Raw genomic sequence first — 23,621 nt, forward strand, 5'->3', positions numbered from 1 at the left:
TATTTACTGAAGTCAATTGGTCCAGCCATCTACAACCGCCCCAGTTTCTCATGTGGCCCCTTGGGAAAATGAATTGCCCACCCCTGTTAAACTATCAAATCTGAACCGTTTGTGAATCTGGAGGACCTATGTTTTTTTTACTGGTTGTTGCTGGATTACGCGATTGACCAATCAGAATCAAGTATTCCACAGAACATAAAATGAGCCATGACTTCATTTATGAAACACGAGTAGAACAAATTTTTGTGTAAATCGTTCATAAAGCCATTAATTTAAGAATGATTGGAATTCATTAACATGCACACATTTAACTATAAAATCTGATGTTTACGAAGCGTTTGTGAATCTTCGGGACGGTCTGCATTACTCTGAATTTACTCATATATTATTTACGAATGGTCAAGTAAATGTGCATTGAAATAAACTTGTGTTCTGTGACGTTAGTTTTGTGGAAGTTGTTTTTGAGTTGTAACTTTCTGACTTCATTTAGCTGTAACTTTTTAATTAACTTTAACTTTAATTAATTTTTTTTGAAGCCATGAGCTTCATTATTCGTTCGTTCTTCCATCCATTCATTCATCCATTCATTCATTCACTGTATTTTGAAATATTTTTTTAAGAAGAAAAGAAACTTTGTAGGTCCCAATTAGTCATTATTGATTTAATTTGAATTTGTGTTATGTGTAGCGGAGATACATTTGCTGTGGCATACATTTTATTTTTGCCACACAAAAGATTATTTATTTATTTATTTTGCTGAGGGATCTGTATACTGTCAACTTTACTGACTTTAATAAAAGTTCCAGTATTGTCATAAATAAATTAAGGATAAAACAAAATAAAAATCAGTAAAACTGATATACTAAATGTGTGAATTATTATACATAAAAACATTAAATATACATACAATAGTACTGATTTTGTCAGATCAAACAACATATGCTGAGAATATTTACTATATTCTTTCCTGATTGTACAAGAGTAATTTGCTGTAGTTATATAATAATAATAATAATAATAATATAATAGCTATAAATGTAAAACGTTACAGGCATACTGAAAATAGAGTTGGTTGTTTTCTTGATTTGCATTAAAACCGCTGCATTAAGTTTGCAAATTTGCACAAATATTATGTATTTGTAGTGTTGAGATGTTTTTTCCTGTTCCAGCAAACGTGCATTTATGTTTTTATTATTGAATTGGTAAAATTGATTCTTAAACAATTAATTATATGTTTATATTATTTTACTGCATGTATATCATCTTTATTCAGTTCTGCATGACAGAGAGAAAACATACATTTTTGTTAATAAATAATGTATTGAGTTCGTTATGCGAGTGACGTCAGTAGTCATGACTGGTCGCGCATGCGCAGTCAGAACAGCCCGTGACTGGAGAGAGTCGTTCAGGTAGGTCTCTGCATTAAAGAGTGAAAATATGCTGTATTATATGCATTTTCGAGTAAATAGTAATTGTAGAAGCGACATAACACCGGAACAAGTTTATGTATGCGTTTTCTGCCCACAGTTCGATGTATTTTTGGAGATTTATTCACGCATTGTTTGTTTTGTGTGGCCGCCTGTGCGCCGATCGCGGGGTCTTCCCTGTTTTTACATTTCTCAACGTATACTTTTGTGCAAATGTCGTTTAGTATAGCTTTCATTTTGATGTTAAAATGTATGTATATACTCGTATCTGTGACCTGTGTATTATTTAGTAAGTAAACGTTTATAGCTGCAACATACAAAGTGCTTTACACAATAATAACACATTAACAAACTAAATGTAATACAAAAACACACAAACGACATCACAAATGACTAAAACCATGTTTATACACATGGGTTGTCGATATGATATTGCATTTTCACTGTCACATAAGATAAAAATTTATATAATTAGTATTTTCATCATTTAAAATGCTATTCATATAAAACTGCTTTGTCTTTAGATTATTTTTTTTTTATGGCCAAATCTCAAAATTGTTCAATGGTGTGACTGTCTCAAGCATGGTTCAATAAATTACAACTTTTATCAATTTAAAACAAAAGCATACAAATGTTAATAAAATCCTCTGGCATCATTTTATAAGTGTCTATTTTAGTAAATGACAATCATTTTTTGCATCCATATATTTCTAAAAGCATAGGAACTTGATATGTTTTGTCACTGAAAACCATGTCCTCTGGTGTGACACCATATCCTGATATTAAATCGGGCAATTCCACTGACAAGTTTAATTAGTTGAAGGACCCGATTCAAAGTCATGTTACTGTGAAGCCCAGGACATGTGCACATGGTAAGATTTTGTCTCAGTTTTGTTAAAATATATATAAAAAAATTGGAACCACTATAAAACTGTTCATTTCTGTTGTCCTTTGGTGCGTCATCCCTATATTCTTAATTCTTTCTATGTCACATAGAAACAGTGTGACAAAAACAGTGAAAGGATTGACAAAGTTAGTGACCCTTATAAAATATTTTTTATTCTCAAACATCAGACCACACACTACATAACATTATGCATTTTTTCTTCAAAAGTGGTATTTTACAAAAAAAAAGAAGCATTTTTTTACTGCTTATTTGTCAACTACCCAAATACGTTTTTAAAGCAACATTTAAAGCAGATCTAATATATCCACTGGCAAACTATTCCATAACTTTGGAGCCCTTGCTCTGTCTCTTTTAGTGTTATATTTGGTTCTAGGTACAGCCAACAATATGTTACAAGACATCTCACTGTTTCATAAGGTCTAAAAAGCTCAACTACATAGGCGCCCAAACCATTTAATGTTTTATATGTCAACAATAAAATCGATTGTCGATCCTAATATAAACAGGGAACCAATAGCCACGTTTCCACTGTCGAGCCAGGGCTTCCATCGGGCCGGGCTGGGCTAATGGCCTCGGACCTGTTGCACCGAGCCCAAAACCATGTGGCGTTTCCACCGTCGGACCAGAAGCTCCGCTGTGCTTCGCCAAAACCGGCCCGTAACACACCTCTCTGAAACAACGTTGCACAAACCCATAATTTCACCAATAAATGGAAGTTTTATCAGAAAGAAATCACTGGAAACTAGCGAGATAGCAAAACCAACATTATAAAAACGGCAATTTTTGTTGTTTACTTAAATATAAAAAAACCAAGCATCGATGTTTTACCACAGTTTTACAATAATAAGTGGTACATTGATCATAATGAATTAATTTGAGTCGAGATTGCACATTAGTCACACATAAATAAAGTGGTTGTAACACGGTTTGTTGATATGGGAAGGATGAGGCAGGAACCGGCGAACGTTCAACAGATTTCAATCAAATAAACCCTCACGGACAACTGCCGCGCACACACACATAACAAAACGTAAACAAAACATTTACATTTATGCATTTGGCAGACGCTTTTATCCAAAGCGACTTACAGTGCCCTTATTACAGGGTAGGCTTGCTACGATAGTCGGTGTTACCGGTGTCCAGACTCAACACCGGTTACATCACTTGCCCACCGTGGCACCGCACACCATCTTTTTGATTTTTTTATAGTAATAAAATAATTTAGTTCAGTTAGAGAAAAGACAATACAAATAAAAACTGAATGTATCTGCTTAATAAAGCAGGATCCGACCGTGAGTCTCGGCAGCGGCAGGAGTCATTCATCAGATTTAAGAGTGAGGAGCTGACTGAGATGATCGCGGAAGATTTGGTTTCAAAGCGAAACGTAAAAGCGCCTATTTAAGGGCGTTTGTCATTTGTTTTGTTGTTGTGTTTTTCATTAAAAATAATAGGCTAATGAACCCACAATTCAAGCAACCCACAGCCGAATTGGCGCTAATTCAAAACCGAAAGTAAAATGTGCACGGCCGCAAAGAGCGCGCATTGTTTAATTTCGCCTGGCTCCGCAGTGCGAGCCTCCGCGCCACGCTGACTGCGCGCATTTATTTTTTCCGCGCGCACCCTCGCGCTCGTGCTGGCGCGTCGAGTATAAACGAGGCTTTACGGACAAACTGTTATTCATTCATGGCATGCATCTCAATCATAGACTGATCAATGCTTGATCAGTGCCCTGACTAATGAACTAAGGAACTGATTGAGACGCACCCATGGCCTCACAGAGCGCGCATTTACAGACGACCTGTCATTCATGGTGTGTGCGCACTGGCGCGTTTTCAGTTCAGAGCGGTCTTGTGCATGTTACTTTCGGTTAGATAGAATTAGTGATTTAAAAGCCTCCGCCGGTGATACCGGTATTACCACATCAATTAACCGGTGGGAAAATTTCCTCACCGTCACATCCCTATTACAGGGACAATCCCCCTGGAGCAACATGGAGTAAAGTGCCTTGCTCAAGGACACACTGGTGGTGACCGCTGGGATCGAACCAGCAACCTTCTGCGTATCAGTTCCATGGTTTAACCCACTGGACCACCATCTCACACAAAACACAACATAAAATCCAGGCCTGGCTCTCTCTCCTCCTTTCCTGTTGTCGCTCCTCCTTTTATGATCCCGTCACTCCTCCGTGCTCATCATCAATCACTCACCGGCCTCGCGCCGCTCTCACGGCTCTCGCTCGCCCTGCTCATCACAGTGGTATTTACCGTTATTTCACAAAAGAAAGAGGACACAAGTAGCCTACATATTCAGTCGTGTCTGTTTCTGTTTCTGTGTAGTCACATGACAGTATGTTTGTCACATTTAGAAAGAATGTTAATTTCTACAAATTTTCCAACAAAAATATGACCTGAGCAGCTTTAGTACTCTCTGCAGTGACAGTCCCAATATTTTCAGTCAGAAACCGAGGACGCTCCCGAAAAACCGGACGTGTTTAAGATGCAGAGCTAAATATGGATATCAGATAGTCCTGTATTAAAGAGACGAGACGCACTGACAGATTAAATAAATACTTGATTGTGATAGCCTATATGGTTTGATTTCTTCAAGCGATTTACTATATTTACTATGGTAATGGTTGGCGCAAATAGTCTTTTGCATCCCTATTTCTGCCTTATACAGTGATCACAATCCACATCGGATCACAAACATGAGTTATTCAAATAGGGCTGCCACTAGCGACTACTTTTATATCGAGAACTTCTTGTTCAAAATTAAGATTAAGAAACACCGAAATTTCGAACTACCTGCTTAATATTTGGAACAGACCTATTAAGAGCTAGCTCAATCAGATTTTTACTCAAGCTCTGACCAACCTCAGTTTTGTCAGTATTTAACTGCAGAAAGTTTGAGGCCATCCAATTTTTATATATCTTTTAAACATGCTTGAAGGACATCCAGACTATTCAGATCCTTGGAACTCAGAGATAAATATAAGTCATCTGCATAGCAGTGAACATTAATATCATGTTTTTGAATTACAGAGCCAAGAGGAAGCAGAAAAACAATTGGTCCCAACAGGGAACCCTGCGGAACACCACAGCTGATTTCAGAACGGTGGGATACTTCATCTCCAACTCACACTACAAATGTCATATTTGACACATACCAATCCAGCACCCTCCCTGAAACCCCAAACCATTTTTTTCAATGTATTAATTAAAATAGAAGGGTCAACTGTATCAAAGGCATTAGTCAAACCTAATAGTATTAAAACTGAACATTCACCAGCATCATCTGCCTTCAGTAAGTTATTTGTCACTCATAATGGTGCAGTTTCAGTGCTATGATTTGCTGTAACCGAGTCGTACCACGCAGTGGAAAAGCTAAGCAAGCTAAGCCGAGCCGTACAAGATTCAAGATTCAAGAGTTTTATTTGTCACATACACAGTTATATACACAATATACAACTGGCAGTGAAATGTAAACAGGTCCGCTCCATGGACAGTGCAAATAACAGTTACAAGAAATTAAAATAGAAATAGAATAAAATTAGAATAAAAAGTATTAACATAAGTAGAATTATAAATAAATCAAGTAAAAGATAAAAATAGGAAATAAGATAAAAATAAAAATATAAAAATTAAAATATAAAAAATATAAAAAAATAAGTGGATATGATAAGTGAGATAAACTGTAGACTTAGAAATAAGTGGTTAACATAAATATATATATATGTATATATAAAGAAGTATAATGTGCAAGGTTTATTACAGGTTGTTACGCAGTAACAATAGGAAAGTAAAGTGCAGTGCAATGGCAGTATGTGAATGTTAATGTTAAAAAACTGTATGTTTATGCGTGTGCGGGGTGAAGTGAAGTCACGTGACTGAGTTCAGGAGTCTGATGGCCTGGGGGAAGAAACTCCTCCTGAGTCTTTCAGTCTTTGCCATCAGGCTACGGAAGCGCTTACCAGATGGCAGCAGGGTGAAGTGAGAGTTTGCAGGGTGATTAATGTCTCTGATGATTTTAGTAGCTCTACCTCTGCAGCGTTTGGTGTAGATGTCCTGCAGAGACGGGAGAGCTGAGCCTGAGATGCGCTCGGATAAGCGCACCACTCTTTGTAGGGCTTTGCCATCGTGACTGGTGCTGTTCCCGTACCACGCTGTGATGCACTGAGTCAGGACACTTTCTATCGCCCCTCGATAGAAAGTTTTCAGGATGGCTGGTGAAACCCTGAATTTCCTCAGCTGGCGCAGGTGGTACAGTCTTTGCCTGGCTTTTTTCACCTGTGTCTGGATGTGTGTAGTCCAGGTCAGATCCTCGGAGATGTTCACACCCAGGTATTTGAAGCTGCTCACTCTCTCTACCGGTGTCCCGCTGATCATGAGAGGGGAGTATGACCGATGCTGTCTCTTCCTGAAGTCCACAATCAGTTCTTTGGTCTTGTTAACATTCAGAGAGAGACAGTTGTCCTGGCACCATGATGTCAGTTGCTCCACTTCGTCCAAGTATGCCGTCTCATTGTTGTTGGAGATGAGACCCAGGACAACAGTATCATCAGCAAACTTGATGATCGAGGTGGAGCTGTGTGTGGACAAACAGTCATGGGTGTAGAGAGAGTAGAGCAGGGGACTCAGCACACAGCCCTGTGGAGCTCCAACACTCAGGGTGATGGAGGTGGAGGTGAACTGGCCTACTCTCACCGCCTGGGGTCTGCCAGTGAGGAAATCTTCAATCCAGAGGCAGAGAGAAGAATTCAGGCCTAGATCCAGGAGTTTGTGTGTTAGCTTAATGGGAACTATGGTGTTAAAGGCTGAGCTATAGTCAATAAATAGCAGCCTGACATAGTTCCCACTTTTGCTGTCGATGTGAGTGAGGCAGGAGTGAAGGACGTGAGAGATGGCATCTTCAGTCGATCTATTGGGACGATAGGCAAACTGAAGAGGGTCCAAAGTGTCAGGAATGGAGGAGCAAATGTTGTTTTTAATGAGTCTCTCAAAGACCTTCATGACTAAAGATGTGAGAGCCACTGGACGATAGTCATTTAGGCAAGAGGGTTTACTGATCTTAGGTACAGGGATGATGGAGGATCGTTTGAAGGAGGTGGGGACAACAGATGTAGCAAGGGACTCGTTGAATATGGATGTAAAGAGCCCTGCGAGCTGATCAGCACAGGACCGCAGAACACGACCTGAAATACCATCCGGCCCAGCAGCTTTCCTGACATCCACACGTTTGAGTGCCCTCCGAACCTCGTCCTCCGAGACAGAGATCACGTGACCGTTGCTGCTCTGAGGGACTCTCTCTGACGCGTCACTCGCCGGAGTCGCGCTGCCGCGATTACCATCAAAGCGAGCGTAGAAAGAGTTTAACTCATTCACCAGCAACGGATCAGCTCTCACCTCTGCAGAGGATTTAGTTCCAAAAGCACAGATAGTCCTCAGTCCCTGCCACATCGTTATACCAAGCGTTATAAGCGCTATAAGACACAAATAACGTCTGCACACTGGTGCATTTACAAATAGATGTTTTATATTCACTTTGTTCAAACAATGCTGTTTCTCTTGCTATAGATATTTTACATTTCAGATTGTAAGGCAATGCTAATTATGTTCTCAATTCGTTTTTTGTTGTTGTTGTTTTAATTAAAAAATACAAAAAAAAGAACCGATAAAAATAGCGCTAAAGTATCGATAAACCTTATCCGTACACAAAACATTAATTTCCACACAAAAAAAAATCTAAATTTAAATGTATGAAAAAAATCTAAAGTTTAAATGCATGTTGATCACTGTCTTGGTTTAGTTTATATATATTGTTAGATACCAATCATAAGATCTGTGAAAAAATAAGCTAATAATACATTGTGTCTCAAAATCACAGATTATAAACTAAACTCCAACACTAATATTCAAAATTCAACAGTACACTAACAAAATACACCATGTCTACCAAAACCCTAACACATGTTCTCTTCCAACTGGAACATGTAGTCAATCATAGCACAATGTCATAAAAACACTAACACTAGATGGAATTACAGAAACTGCATTATTTTATGTGTCAGGTCTGCCCTTATACAATAGACAGTATATTTTAATGATAACAGATTTTGTCTTTTGAAGCCTCTCCACATTTTCGTTATCAGAAATCACCATGTTGACAAAAGCAAGTTCCTGTTCTTCATTTAGAAGCTTTCCTCTGCCCCCTGAGGGGTTGAATCTTTAGATAGACAAAATACAATTACATATTAGAAACCAAAGGCATATAGTCTCTGTAACATATGGTAAAAGTATGTACACTTTGCAGTAGGAGAAGCCCTTATACAATATGTCTAATACAAACTGTCCCGGCTGAGAATTGGCTGTTCTTGTTCACCAGCCTCTCTGTTTGATAGCCTGTGGTATATGACATGGTATATGATGGTAGCTCTTATTTCATCAGTTAATTCCCTAATTCTGGCCCTTCTTTGAGCACCACCATGCATTTTAACTCCTCAATTTCTCCCTTGTCCTCATCCAGGCATTCCTCTCCTTTTCCCTTGTCCCACTCCTCTCCCTTGTCCCACTCCTCTCCCTCGTCCTTGTCCCACTTGTCTCCCTTGTCCCATTCCTCTCCCTCGCCCTTGTCCCACTCCTCTCCCTCGCCCTTGTCCCACTCATCTCCCTCGCCCATGTCCCACTCATCTCCCTCGCCCATGTCCCATTCCTCTCCCTCGGCCATGTCCCACTCCTCTCCCTCGCCTATGTCTCACTCCTCTCCCTTGTCCCACTCCTCGCCCTTGTCCCATCCCTCTCCCTTGTCCCACTCCTCGCCCTTGTCCCATCCCTCTCCCTTGTCCCACTCCTCTCCCTCGCCTTTGTCCCACTCCTTGCCCTTGTCCCATCCCTCTCCCTTGTCCCACTCCTCTCCCTCGCCTTTGTCCCACTCCTTGTCCCATTCCTCTCCCTCGCCTTTGTCCCACTCCTTGTCCCATTCCTCTCCCTCGCCCTTGTCCCATTTCTTCTCCCTCGCCTTTGTCCCATTCCTCTCCCTCACCCATGTCCCATTCCTCTCCCTCGCCCTTGTCCCATTTCTTCTCCCTCACCCTTGTCCCATTCCTCTCCCTCACCCATGTCCTATTCCTCTCCCTCGCTCTTGTCCCACTCCTCTCACTCGCCCATATCCCACTCCTCTCCCTTACCCTTGTCCCACTCCTTGCCCTTGTCCCACTCCTCTCCCTCGCCTTTGTCCCTCTCCCTCACCCTTGTCCCACTCCTCTCCCTCACCCTTGTCCCACTCCTCTCCCTTGTCCCATTCCTCTCCCTTGCCCTTGTCCCACTCCTCACCCTTGTCCCACTCCTCTCCCTTGTCCCAATCCTCTCCCTCGCCCATGTCCCACTCCTCGCCCTTGTCCCTCTCCTCTCCCTCACCCTTGTCCCATTCCTTGCCCATGTCCCATTCCTCTCCCTCACCCATGTCCCACTCCTCTCCCTCGCCCTTGTCCCACTCCTCTCCCTCGCCCATGTCCCACTCCTCTCCCTCGCCCTTGTCCCACTCCTCTCTCTCTCGCCTTTGTTCCATTCCTCTCCCTTGCTCATGTCCCACTCCTCGTCCTTGTCCCACACCTCTCCCTCGCCCTTGTCCCATTCCTCTCCGTTGCCCCACTCCTCTCCCTCGCCCCACTCTTCTCCCTCGCCTTTGTCCCACTCCTCTCCCTCGCCCGTGTCCCACTCCTCTCCCTTGCCCGTGTCCCACTCCTCTCCCTCGCCTTTGTCCCATTCCTCTCCCTTGCCCATGTCCCACTCCTCGCCCTTGTCCCATTCCTCTCCATTGCCCTTGTCCCACTCCTCTCCCTCGCCTTTGTCCCATTCCTCTCCCTCGCCCATGTCCCACTCCTCTCCCTCGCCTTTGTCCCACTCCTCTCCCTCACCTTTGTCCCATTCCTCTCCCTTGCCCATGTTCCACTCCTCTCCCTTGTCCCACTTCTCTCCCTCGCCCTTGTCCCTTTACTCTCCGTTGCCCTTGTCCCACTCCTCTCCCTCACCCCACTCCTCTCCCTCGCCTTTGTCCCATTCCTCTCCCTCGCCCATGTCCCACTACTCGCCCTTGTCCCACTCCTCTCCCTTGCCCATGTCCCATTCCTCTCCCTTGCCCATGTCCCACTCCTCTCCCTTGTCCCACTCCTCTCCCTCGCCTTTGTCCCATTCCTCTCCGTTGCCCTTGTCCCACTCCTCTCCCTCGCCCCACTCCTCTCCCTCGCCTTTGTCCCATTCCTCTCCCTCGCCCATGTCCCACTCCTCACCCTCGCCCTTGTCCCACTCCTCTCCCTCGCCCTTGTCCCATTCCTCTCCGTTGCCCTTGTCCCACTCCTCTCCCTCGCCTTTGTCCCATTCCTCTCTCTCGCCCATGTCCCACTCCTCACCCTCGCCCTTGTCCCACTCCTCTCCCTCGCCCTTGTCCCTTTCCTCTCCATTGCCCATGTCCCACTCCTCACCCTCGCCCTTGTCCCACTCCTCTCCCTCGCCCTTGTCCCATTCCTCTCCGTTGCCCTTGTCCCACTCCTCTCCCTCGCCTTTGTCCCATTCCTCTCTCTCGCCCATGTCCCACTCCTCACCCTCGCCCTTGTCCCACTCCTCTCCCTCGCCCTTGTCCCATTCCTCTCTCTCGCCCATGTCCCACTCCTCTCCCTCACCTTTGTCCCATTCCTCTCCCTCGCCCATGTCCCACTCCTCACCCTCGCCCTTGTCCCACTCCTCTCCCTCACCCCACTCCTCTCCCTCGCCCATGTCCCACTCCTCTCATTGTTAAAGCATTGGTAAATTTGGCAGTAAAAATGTTATAAAAATATTTCAGACCCGGTGGAAGTGAAAGAGTAAAGACAAAAACTGAAGTGATAAGGTGATGATCCTGTAGTTTGTGCCAGCCTGTTGACCCCAATAAAATGTGCTTAATGTGCCAATTTACAGAAGATCTCAGACGTCACCATAATGAATGAGGTGAAAACAGAGAACCAATAAATACTGGGAATATCCACATCATCCTACAAGAGAAGGACAAACTCCAGGTGTAGCAGCTGAAATCTGTGTGACTGTTAAAGATGGAGTTTATTAAAGAGGAGATTGAAGACATGAGTGACCCAGAACCATCCAGAATAAAACATGAAGATACTGAGCAACAAACAGGTTGGTGTCCATTCTTGATTCTTCATTGTTGACTGCTTTGGTAGATATGGATTACTATGCAGTATATCAGGGTTGCCAACTCTCACGCATTTGGCGCGATACACACACTTTCAGGCTCTGTCTCATAAGTCACAGCTTTCGAATTTTCTACGTTTTAATATAACATTTAAACAATAAATGCCATTTCGCCGCACCTAATATGGCATAACAGATCGCAGTAGCGCCTCAGTTAAAGCCAGTCATATAGTTTGTATAGTTTTGACAGACTAAGGGTGTTTTCACACTTGGTCCTTTTTAGGGGTCTGAGCGTGGTTCGCGTGATTTTTGGCCCATTTGTGAACACTCTAAACGATCCCAGACTCCTTTAAAGCAAAGCAAACCAAGATCATCTCGGGATGTGGTCTGGGTACAGTTCGATCTCATCTTCTGGTACGGTTCACTAAAAACACGCAATCTGAACACAAACCGTTCTGGGCTTACTTGATTTTTCTATTCGCGAACTCCAATGTAGTTTGGTCATTTGATGCCTCTGTAAATCGGCTGTTCATCATGGCTGCTTCTTCTGGCAAATCTCTACAACTTATTTGTTCATATCTTATGTAAGGGATAATCCACGGTTAGCCATACATTAAAGGAGTTTAATGCACGACGTAGAGGCGACGTAGAACCACCCGACGTGAACAAACAAGGCAGGTGATGAGGGAAAACAGGTGGGACAAATAAACCAATAATCAGATAACAAGATGGGTGGGGTTGACAATAGATCGGAGACATGACATCAGACCAAACATGACAAGAACATGGCCAGAAATGACAAATACAAAACATGTGCTTACACCAGACAAGACAGACATGTGACACATTCCTACTAAAGTGGACCAAAAAAGGATCCGAGTCCTCTTTCAGGTACAGGGACAGTGTGAACATGAAGATAACTGGGTCCTTTTTCACTTGGTTCACCTCTTGGTCCACTTAAAAGAGTCTGAGATTGGTTCTTTTAAAGAGGACCCAAGTGTGAAAAAACCCTAAATTTTACCCAGATACGAGCCTTAAAAGAGAGTCTAGAATCGATTACAACGCCAAGCTACCTGTTTATAGATACAACTTGTGTCCTTTCCCCTGATATAACAACATCTGGCACTACAATTGAGCTATTTGTTTTGGTAACAAACATGCACACTGTTTTAGAAATATTTAACTGTAAACAGCATGGATTGGACTTGTTTGTTCAGCACATCCCACATATGCCCGATTGGATTGAGATCTGGGGAATTTGGAGGCCAAGTCAACACCTCAAACTCGTTCACAAGTTCGCACTTACATATAATTTATAGAGAGTAATTCAATGCGTATTTGGCGTGCTGTCCGGGGGGAGGGATTCAAGCTCGGAATTAGGCCCGAACCCAGAGTACCCCCGTATATGTAAGTGGTTTTAGAGTAAAAGGTGTGGCGAAGGGGTGGTGGAAGGGTTGCTGAGAACTGTCAACAAACGGAGGTAGGACTGCTGCGTGTATATATACCTCTATCGTTAATTAGCTGAGTGCTCTCCACCTGTGTCAATTATCTGAACGTGCTTCTCCCGAACTTTGTTCATGTTGTGCTCCTAAAACCATTCCTGAACCTTTTTTGCTTTGTGTCCGGCGCATTATCCTGCCAAAAGAAGCCAAAGCCACCAGGGAATACCATTTCCATGAAAGGGTGCACATGGTCTACAAAAATGCTTAGGTAGGTGGTACATGTCAAAGGAACATCCACATGGATGGCAGGATCCAAGGTTTCCCAGCAGAACATTGCCCAAAGCATCACTGCCTCAGCCGGCTTGCCTTCCCATAGTGCATCCTGGTGCCATGTGTTCCCTAGGTTAGCCACGCACACACACACCCGGCCATCCACGGGATGTCATCAGCCCAGGCCACCTTCTTCCATTGCTCGTGGTCCAGTTCTGATGCTCACGTGCCACTGTTGGTGCTTTGGGCGGTGGACAGGGGTCAGCATGGGCACCCTGACTGGTCTGCGGCTGTGCCGCCCCATACACAACAAACTGAGATGCTCTGTGTATTCTGACACCTTTCTATCAGAACCAGCATTAACTTCTTGAGCAGTTTGAGCTCCAGTAGCTCGTCTGTTTGATCGGACCACACGGGCCAGCCTTCGCTCCCCACGAGCATCAATGAGCCTTGGCCGCCCATGACCCTATCGCCGGGTCACCACTGGTCCTTCCTTGGAGCACTTTTGATATAGACTGACCACTGCAGACCGGGAACACCCCACAAGAGCTGCAGTTTTGGAGATGCTCTGACCCAGTCAGCTAGCACAGTGTCTCTCAACCAGTTCGTCGCGGATTATTCTATAGGGGGTCGCGAGACTTTCTCTGTGTTCTAATTTTTTCGAATGTCTTATGTTGAATCATTAGTGCCGTAACTTTCTAACACTGTTTCTAAACTGTCCTATCACAATAATTTATCACTGCGTCGGACGAAAAACCACAGTGTGTTGAGTGTGGTGAGGTCTTAGCAAAGGAGTCCATGAAGCCATCAAAACTTGAACGTCACCTACAGACTTACTCTTTCCCATTATTTCTGCTTCTAACATATCAACTTTGAGGACAAAGTTGATATGTTAGACACACACACACACACATCTCACTACAACCTGAACTTAAAAGTTGGCAACCCTGAGTGTATGGATGATAAATGGTAGAGAGAAATGCATCTAAATGATTGTAACCTTGTATAGCAGTTGTCAAACATATTTTAACTACATTAACAAGTGAATGACAGAACAAACCTTTGCCTCATGAAAGATCTGATACCTGATCTCTGTAGCTTTCTGCTATTAAATCAGGGTTCACTTGAACTGATTCTAACTTGATATGTATTTTAGACCAGGTGGAAGTGAAACTAGAACTGAATGAAGAGGAGGAGGAGGAGGAGGAACAGGAACATCATAACTTTACAACTCAAAGACCAAAAGCCAAAAAGCAGCACACCTGCACTGAGTGTGGAAAAATTTTCCAACATAAAGGAGACCTTAATAGACACATGAGAATTCACACTGGAGAGAAACCGTATACTTGCACTCAGTGTGAAAAGAGTTTCCAAAATAAAGGAGACATTAACAAACACATGAGAATTCACACTGGAGAGAAACCGTATACATGCCCTCAGTGTGATAAGAATTTCACACATAAAACACACCTTAACGAACACATAAGAATTCACACTGGAGAAAAACCGTATACATGCATTCAGTGTGGAAAGAGTTTCGCACAAAAAGGAAACCTTAAAACACACCTAAGAATTCACACTGGAGAGAAGCCGTATACATGCACTCAGTGTGGAAAGAGTTTCACATATTTAACTGAGCTCAATTATCATCTGCTCCGTCACTCTGGAGAAAAACCATTTAACTGTGATCAGTGTGGTAAAGAGTTTATTTCATCATCAAATCTAAAACAACACCTTAAAGTTCATTCAGATGAGAGGCCTCATGTGTGTTCTCTCTGTGGAAAGAGTTTTGCACGGCTGGATAGTTTTAAACTGCACGAGAAATCACATGAGCAACTTCTTACTGGAGAAAAACCTTACAAGTGCTCATATTGTGAGAAGAGTTTTGCTCAGTCTGGAACCTTGAAATCACACGAGCGACTTCATACTGGAGAAAGACCTTACAAGTGCTCATATTGTGACAAGAGTTTTGCTCATTCTGGAAACCTGAAATCACATGAGCGAGTTCATACTGGAGAGAAGCTGCACAACTGTACTCTGTGTGGGAAGAGTTTCACCCGATCAAAGAATCTAGTGAATCATATTGTAAAGCATTGTTCTATGTCACAGTGAGCAAATGTTTTCTTCATATCCAAAACGTTCAAGGAAATCGTTCTCAGGTTACGTAGGAATGAGGTTATTGACCGGTGACAGCCCATGATGTCATCAATGTGCGACCAGGCTGTCACCGGTCAATAGGATTGCCGTGATTCGATAGTAGTTTCAGACACCTGTCACGCTGAGCTAGGGCTGTACGATTAATCGAAAAATAACCGAAACTGACATTAAGAACCTCTAACCGACATATTTTTCCCATGTCGGTTATTTCGGTTTTCACGTGACTCCGCCCCGTCAGTCACATCAAGTGCAGTTTGCAGGCACACGGAGAGATGCAGGAGCGGTTATCTGTGTTTATAGATGCCCAGAATCACAATAGGAACTGCATGTTTTACACAGTTTATATACAGGTCAGTTAATTGCCATTCTTATAGCCTATACGCGCTGCCACTGAGACACACACACACACACACTTCAGCGCAAGCCCCGAAGCCAGATCGCTTTCCCTTTCCTGCTCATAAAGTTTGTCAAGTAAATGCGTTTAAAGGCTTGCCAGTTTCAACATTTAAAGCCATTGTGCACTATTCAAAAACAACAATATGTATCCGTTCAGTGCTGCAGCTTCTTTCTGTGAAACAGAGCCGAGCCGTGTCGCGTCTCTGACAACGCACGCGTCCTGAAGGCAGACCTCTCTCACCTGCGTCCTCACAAAGCTTTGTCATTTATATGTGTTTTAAGCCCTGCCAGTTTGAACATTAAAGCGAGTTTAGACCATCAGATGTGTATTATGTTGAACTAATACCTGATATATTCTGACCAACGAACACATCACGTGAAGATTGCGCGCAGAGACGCAGTGTCAACGCTGCCCTGTGACTAAAGTAAAGTCACTAAAGTAGCTTAGAAACTCAACTGTTATAGGCATATATTTTAATACCTTTGAAGTAAGTACAAACCACAGCTTCATAATGAATATGAGTAATTCACACACAATATCACTCATTAATGCTTTTAAATAAATGTAATGTAGCCCTACTGTGTCAATTTATCTGTATCTGATGTACAACAAACAGAAATCTGCCCCATAGACAATAACTGCTGAAAGTTTCCTTCAAGTGTTTTAAAATCACAAAGAAATGCACTTTCATTAGAAAAAAAAAATTCCACCTTTAATAGTAGAAAATATTTACAGTACAAACCTTATCAGGAACTTACTCAAAAACCTTACGAGAAAAGAAAAAAAAAGCACAATAATCGTTCATTAATCGTAATCGAGGTAAAATGTTCAATTAATCTAGGTTTTTATTTTTGGTCAAATCGTTACAGCCCTTCCCTGAGCTGTTTCCCCATAGCGTTTAGGACACAGTGTCTCATTCCTTGTTCTCAGGGAACATAGGTTACATACGTAACCTGAGAACGATTTCCTTGAACGTTTTGGATCTTAGAACGCAGTGCGAGTTCCCTTCGAAAGGGAACATGTGAGATTCACCTAAAGTAAATGTGTAGTTAGTTAACTCATTACCATTTCTCTGACAATGTGTGATTTTGTGAACAAACGTTACCCACAGATCCAATACTGTAAATAACATGAGATTCAGATTAAGTAAATGTAAAGTGAAATAAACTTTTGTTCTGTGACATTAGTTTTGTGGATGTCGTTTTTGAGTGGTAACTTTCTGACTGTCACTTTCATTTCAATATATACATTAAAGATTTTGTTCATAGACATTATTTATAAATTAAAAAATTTATTATGTTCACTTTAGGTTTGTGAAAGAATATTGTTGACTAATTGCCATCCTTAGGCTCTGTATAATAAATGTTCTAAAACTTCTAATTCCGCTTATTAAATTAAATGAAACGGGAACTATTGTGGAATGAGACAAAGATGCTTTTTGTGCTGCTTTTTTTTGCTCTTTTGTTGTTTATATTATACAAACAGACATTGTACATTGATGCAAGGTGGTGGTTGGGTTGGATAGCCCATCAACAATGGTAGTTCTTAATGATTTCAACATCCACCTAGAAAATGAATATTTTAGTATTCACAGCGCTTCAATTTTTCCACATTTCGTTATTTCACAGCCTTATTCCAAAATAGATAAAATTTATTATTTTTTTTCCTCAATTCAACAAACAATAACCTATAATGACAACGTAAAAGAAGCTTGTTTGAAATCTTTGCAAATTATTAAAAAAAATTAAATATCACATGTACATAAGTATTCATAGCGTTTACTCGATACTTTGTTGAAGAACCTTTGGCACCATTTACAGCCTAAATTCTTTTTGAGTTTGATGCTACAAGCTTGGTACACCTATTTTTGGGCAGTGTCTCCCATTCTTCTTTGCAGGACCTCTCAAGCTCCATCAGGTTGGATGGGGAGCGTCGGTGCACAGCCATTTTCAGAGATTGGGGTTCAAGTCTGAGCTCTGGCTGGGCCACTCAAGAACGTTCACAGAGTTGTCCCGAAGCCACTCCTTTGTTATCTTGGCTGTGTGCTTAGGGTCGCTGTCCTGTTGGAAGAGGAACCTTCACCCCAGTCTGAGTTCCAGAGCGCTCTGGAACAGGTTTTCATCAAGGATGTTTCTGTAAATTGCTGCATTCATCTTTCCCTCAATCCTGACTAGCAGAAGAGCCTCTTCTCAATATTATTAATTCATCTTTAACTCTAGGTCATGTCCCAAGATCATTCAAGATGGCAGTTATAAAACCTCTCATTAAGAAACCATAACTAGATCCAAATGAATTGGCAAATTACAGACCTATTTCAAATCTTCCATTTCTGTCTAAAATACATGAAAAAATTGTGTCTGCTCAATTATGCTCTTACAAGAAAACGATATCTATGAAAAATTTCAGTCTGGATTCAGAGCCCATCATAGCACAGAAACTGCGCTCGTTAAAATCACAAATGACTTACTCTTAGCTGCTGACCAAGGCTGTATCTCAATACTAGTTTTACTTGATCTTAGTGCAGCATTCGACACCATAGATCATAAAATACTCTTACAGACATCCCATTCCCAACCTGAAAAAAGTCATTTTAGGAAGGTATCTCTCCAAACCCCCCCCCCCCCCAAAAAAAAAAAACATGAAAGGAGGAAAGGTAACCCGAATTTCACCACAGAACATGACTTTACTTGTATAGTATAATATAATATATCATTAATATATCATTTCTATAGGCCTATGCAATTATTCGTAAAAAATGATGTAGATCACTTTTACTACTTTTACTACATAAGCTGCTTATACTATTTATGTAAACTGTTTTTATTTATATTTCATTGCAACTTTAAACAGGTCTAAGGAGTTTGTTTTTTTCATGTAGCCTTGGCAACTTGCCGACCTGAAAAAATATGCACATGAAATGAAACTTGTTTAACTCAACCATAACATGTCAGTTACAAACTGTACAGCGTGCAAGATTGTCATTATGTTTATTTATACTTTCGTTTTTTGGGGCACTCTCCCTCTGCCATGGCGCTCCAGTTTCTAGATCAGGGGTTCTCAACCCTGGTCCTCAAGGGCCACTGTCCTGCAGAGTTTAGCTCCAACCCTAATCAAAAACACCTGAACCAGCTAATTAAACTCTTCAGGATTACTAGAAAGCTACAGGTAGGTGAGTTTGATCAAGGTTGGAGCTAAACTCTGCAGGATAGTGGCCCTCAAGGACCAGGGTTGAGAATCCCTGTTCTAGATACACTGAACTGATTAATTCGGTTCGGGAGAAGAGATAAAAGTCCGCCCACACTGACAATTGATTGGTTGACTTACCGAAACAGGCCAATCAGGATGCTCTGCGTCTTACATGCGCTTCATTAGGTGCACACTAGCACACAAACGCAAGGTCTCTCGCTCTCAGCCGTGCGCGCGTGCACAGTTTGTGTCTCGCATGCGCGCTCTTGCTCGCTCGCTCTAGATTGCGGGAGAATTTAACTAATTTGCGGGCATCAGGGAGCCGCTATAAATATGCGGGAGACTCCCGGAACTTCCGGGAGACTTGGGATGTCTGCTCTTAGATCGTCTACAAAATTACACTGGTATTCAGGGACAGGCATTAAAGTGGTTCAGATCGTATCTATCAGAGCGCTACCAATTTGTCTATTTAAACAGGGAACAATCTAAGATAACGTCTGTAAATTATGGAGTGCCGCAAGGCTCTGTGTTAGGCCCTCTGTTATTCTAAATATATATGCTGCCGCTTGGTAATATTATAAGAAAACATGAAATTAGTTTCCACTATTATGCCGATGATACTTAGTTATATATTTCAGCACGACCAGATGAAATCTCTAAATTATCCAAGCTAACAGAGTGTGTTAAAGATATAAAATATTGGATGACCTGTAATTTTCTCCTACTAAATTCAGTTAAGACTGAGGTATTACTTATTGGACCAAAAACTGGTACACAGAATCTCTTAAATTATAACTTACATTTAGAAGGATGTACTGTTACATCATCTGCTACTGTTAAAGACATGGGTGTTATATTAGACAGCAACTTGAAAATCACATTTAAAATACTACAAAAGCAGCCTTCTTCCACCTCAGAAACGTCGCTAAGCTACGAGACATGCTATCTGTCTCTGATGCGGAAAAGTTAGTTCATGCATTTATGACCTCAAGACTAGATTACTGTAATGCACTACTAGCTGGCTGTCCTGCCTCCTCAATAAACAAGCTACAATTAGTCCAAAATGCAGCTGCTAGAGTTCTTACTAGGTCAATAAAATATGATCACATAACACCAATTCTAACATCTCTACACTGGTTACCTGTTAAGTTTCGTATCAATTATTAAGTATTGCTACTGACCTATAAGGCCCTAAATGGTTTAGCTCCTGTGTATTTAACTGATCTTCTATCACCTTATAACCCATCACGATCTTTAAGATCACGAAACTCTGGGCTTCTGGTAATACCGAGGATATCTAAGTCAACTAAAGGAGGGAGAACGTTTTCATATTTGGCACCTAAACTATGGAATGGCCTTCCTAATAATGTTCGGGGCTCAGACTCCCTCCTCCAGTTTAAATCTAGATTAAAGACGCATGTCTTTAGCCAGGCATACACATGATGCTTCTCCTAACCTTTTACTCTATAGTTATATCAATGCACATGATTGTCTTTGCTTAATGCCTAGAACAGCAGCTACGCTAATTATTTTTCTGTTCTGTTTTATCTCTGGACGCCCATCCCGAGGTAACTAGAGAGTCCGTCAGCTCCAGTCTGGAACCAGCTTCTCGTAAAGACTTCAGATGACCATCACCTGTGAAGAGACGACTCAACTCCTGCGAGGACTTCAGATGACGCATCTCTGCATCAACACGCACTCATGCTCATCTATACCTATTCATTAACAACATGTATTCTTATTTCTATGCCATAGCTATTATATTGATTAATAATAGATAGTTAGCTAATCTGTGTGCTTGTATATGTGCAATTCTGAAATGCATAACATGTACAAATCAATTTAAATTGTAATGTAGATGCATTTTCTGTGAAGCTGCTTTGAAACGATATGTATCGTGAAAAGCGCTATACAAATACATTTGAATTGAAATTTGAATTGAACTAGTCTCCCAGTTCCTGTCGCTGAAAAACATCCCCACATCATGATGCTGCCCCCACCATGCTTCACTGTATTGGCCAGGTAATGGACGGCGCCTGGTTCCCTCCAGACATGATGCTTGCCATTCAGGCCAAAGAGTTCAGTCTTTGTTTCATCAGACCAGATAATTTTGTCCTTCAGGTGCCTTTTTTGGCAAACTAGCCAGCCTTTTCCTGAGGAGTGGCTTCCGTCTGGCCACTCTACCATTCAGGCCTGATTGGTGGAGGGCTGCAGAGATGGTTGTTCTTCTGGAAGGAGCTCCTATTTCTACAGAGAAACGCTGGAGCTCTGTCAGAGTGACCATCAGGTTCTTGGTCATCTCCCTGACTAAGGCCCTTATCCCTGGATTGCTAAGTTGGGCCGGGCGGCCAGCTCTAGGAAAAGTCCCGGTGGCCCCAAACTTCTTCCATTTACGGATGATGGAGGCCACTGTGCTCATTGGACCTTCAATGCTGCAGAAATTTTTCTGTACCCTTCCCCAGATCTGTGCCTCAATACAATCCTGTCTTGGAGGTCTACAGACAATGCCTTGGACTTCATGGCTTGGTTTGTGCTCTGACATGCACTGTTACCTGTGGGACCTTATAAAGACAGGTGTGTGCCTTTCCAAATCATGCCCAATCAACTTAATTTACCACAGGTGGACTCCAATCAAGTTGTAGAAACATCTCAAGGATGACCAGTGGAAACAGGAGCACCTGAGCTCAATGTTGAGTGTCATGGCAAAGGTTGTGAATACTTATGTACATGTGATTTTTATAAATATATATTTGCAAAGATTTCCAACAAACCTCTTTCATGTTGTCATTATGGGATATTGTTTATAGAATTGAGGGAAACAAATATGAAATTGAATCCATTTTGGATTTTTTTGTGGAAAAAGTGAAACGCTGTGAATACTTTCCGGATGCACTGTATATAGCACTATTTACTACAACCAGTGTTGACCAATGTGCTTTACAACAAAATGACTAAAAATACCAATAACTCAAGGATACAAATATAAAACATAACATAATAAACATGCAGCAAACATAAGACAAGGACAAGAGTGCTTCAGCCAGAATTAAAAGCCTTATCGAACAGATAAGTCACAGAAAAATAGTCACAGAAGAAGCCATTCTAATACAAATGGTCAAATCATTCCAGAGTCTTGGGGTAATTGTAGAGAGACGCGATCACCCCTGCACTTCCGCCTCGTCTTGGGGATAGCCAAGAGTCTCTGGTAAGAAGACCGGCGAGATCTGGTTACATGGTGCTCAATCAATAAATCAGCGATATATGAAGGAGCCATACCATTCAGTGATTTGTAATCAATAAGTCAAATTTTAAAATCTACTCTGTAGCGCACAGGCAACCAGTGTAAGGACCGTAAAACCAGAGTATATGATCCAATTTATGAATCCCTGTCAGAAGTCTAGCTACCGCATTTTGAACAGATTGTAATCGGGACAAAGCTGTTTGAGAAATCCCAGCATAACGTGAGTTACACTAGTCAGGTTAAGAAGTAATAAAAGCATGTATCACTTTCTCAAAGTTTTTAAAAGAAAGAAATTACTTAACTTTAGAAAAAAGTATGATTTGACCACAAAATGTATCTGCCTATAAAACTTCAGGTTTTCATCAAACACATTGCTAAACAAATGAGGACAACCCACCAAGGTTTGGATTGGGAGCAGTCAAAGAATTGGAGGGTCCAAATACAATGATTTCCTGTATTAAGGTTTCTAGAAAAAACTCAGGCTGCTGATTTCCACACTCTGCTTGCCCCATTTGACCTAAAGCGAATATCTACCGTGGCTACTCACAAATCAGGTAACCATTTGGACCATATTTACACATGCTACTACTCCACTGCACACCTCAAATCACTGAGTGTCGTAAAATGTCATATCCCAAATTTTTTCTGGAAAATAATGATTTTATTAAGATTTTTTTTTCATTTTGGTTTTACTATTTTGCAAGTTCAGGTGCATGTAAACTTTTGACAATACAGTGTATACTGGGACTTGCCACCTGCTGCGATCAAGATGCTTTGGCTTCACCTTTCAGGACATGTGCGGCACACTTGTTCCTTACTTACAGCAGTTGACTATAAGATATGTCTTGCGGTCGAGACCTGCCTGGAACTACTTTATTACTTAATTACAACACGATCCAGCTAGGTTCATCTCTGATCACTCCCTCAGGGTCGGTCAGAAATCTTGGTGTAATCTTTGATGACCAGCTGTCCTTCCAAGACCACATTTCAAAGACAGCTTCAAAGGTTCTATATCCATGATCCATCTTATTTTAACGTTAGAGTGGCGCTTCCGTTGTCATTCGCTTCCAAACATGCATTTTCTGTAAAGCTGTTTTGAAACGATTAGTGTAATGCAATGTAACGTTAAATATGATTGACATCACATCAAAGATTACATACAGATAGATATCTGACTTCTGTTGCTTTACGCTATTAACATTTTCCCCTTTTGTTTCTCTTTTGATTTTAATGATTTCAAATGTTAATTTTTAGACCTGAATGAAGTGAATGAGGAAAATCAACTGATGTGGAGAAGATACATTAGAATGGAAAAATGTGGTCACAGATTGAAAACAATTGCTTTCAGGACAGAACCGAAGCCAAAAGGCCTTCACCTGCCCTCAATGTGGAAAGAGTTTCACGCGAAAAGGGTG

At 41.7% G+C, this 23,621-nt stretch overlaps 1 protein-coding gene across 1 annotated transcript; it reads left to right on the forward strand.

The window, feature by feature from the left end:
• Positions 1-1,371: 1,371 nt before the first annotated feature.
• Positions 1,372-16,965, forward strand: LOC307130822 (uncharacterized protein). The gene is made up of 4 exons (XM_079824036.1): positions 1,372-1,409; positions 5,376-5,448; positions 11,283-11,498; positions 14,382-16,965. Exons 3-4 carry the CDS (start codon positions 11,414-11,416, stop codon positions 15,335-15,337), a joined length of 1,041 nt encoding a protein of 346 aa, XP_079680162.1. The 5' UTR covers positions 1,372-1,409; positions 5,376-5,448; positions 11,283-11,413; the 3' UTR covers positions 15,338-16,965.
• The last annotated feature ends 6,656 nt before the right edge of the window (positions 16,966-23,621 follow it).

Source organism: Gobio gobio (assembly GCF_949357685.1).
Source record: "Gobio gobio genome assembly, chromosome: 8".
Lineage (NCBI taxonomy): Eukaryota > Metazoa > Chordata > Actinopteri > Cypriniformes > Gobionidae > Gobio > Gobio gobio.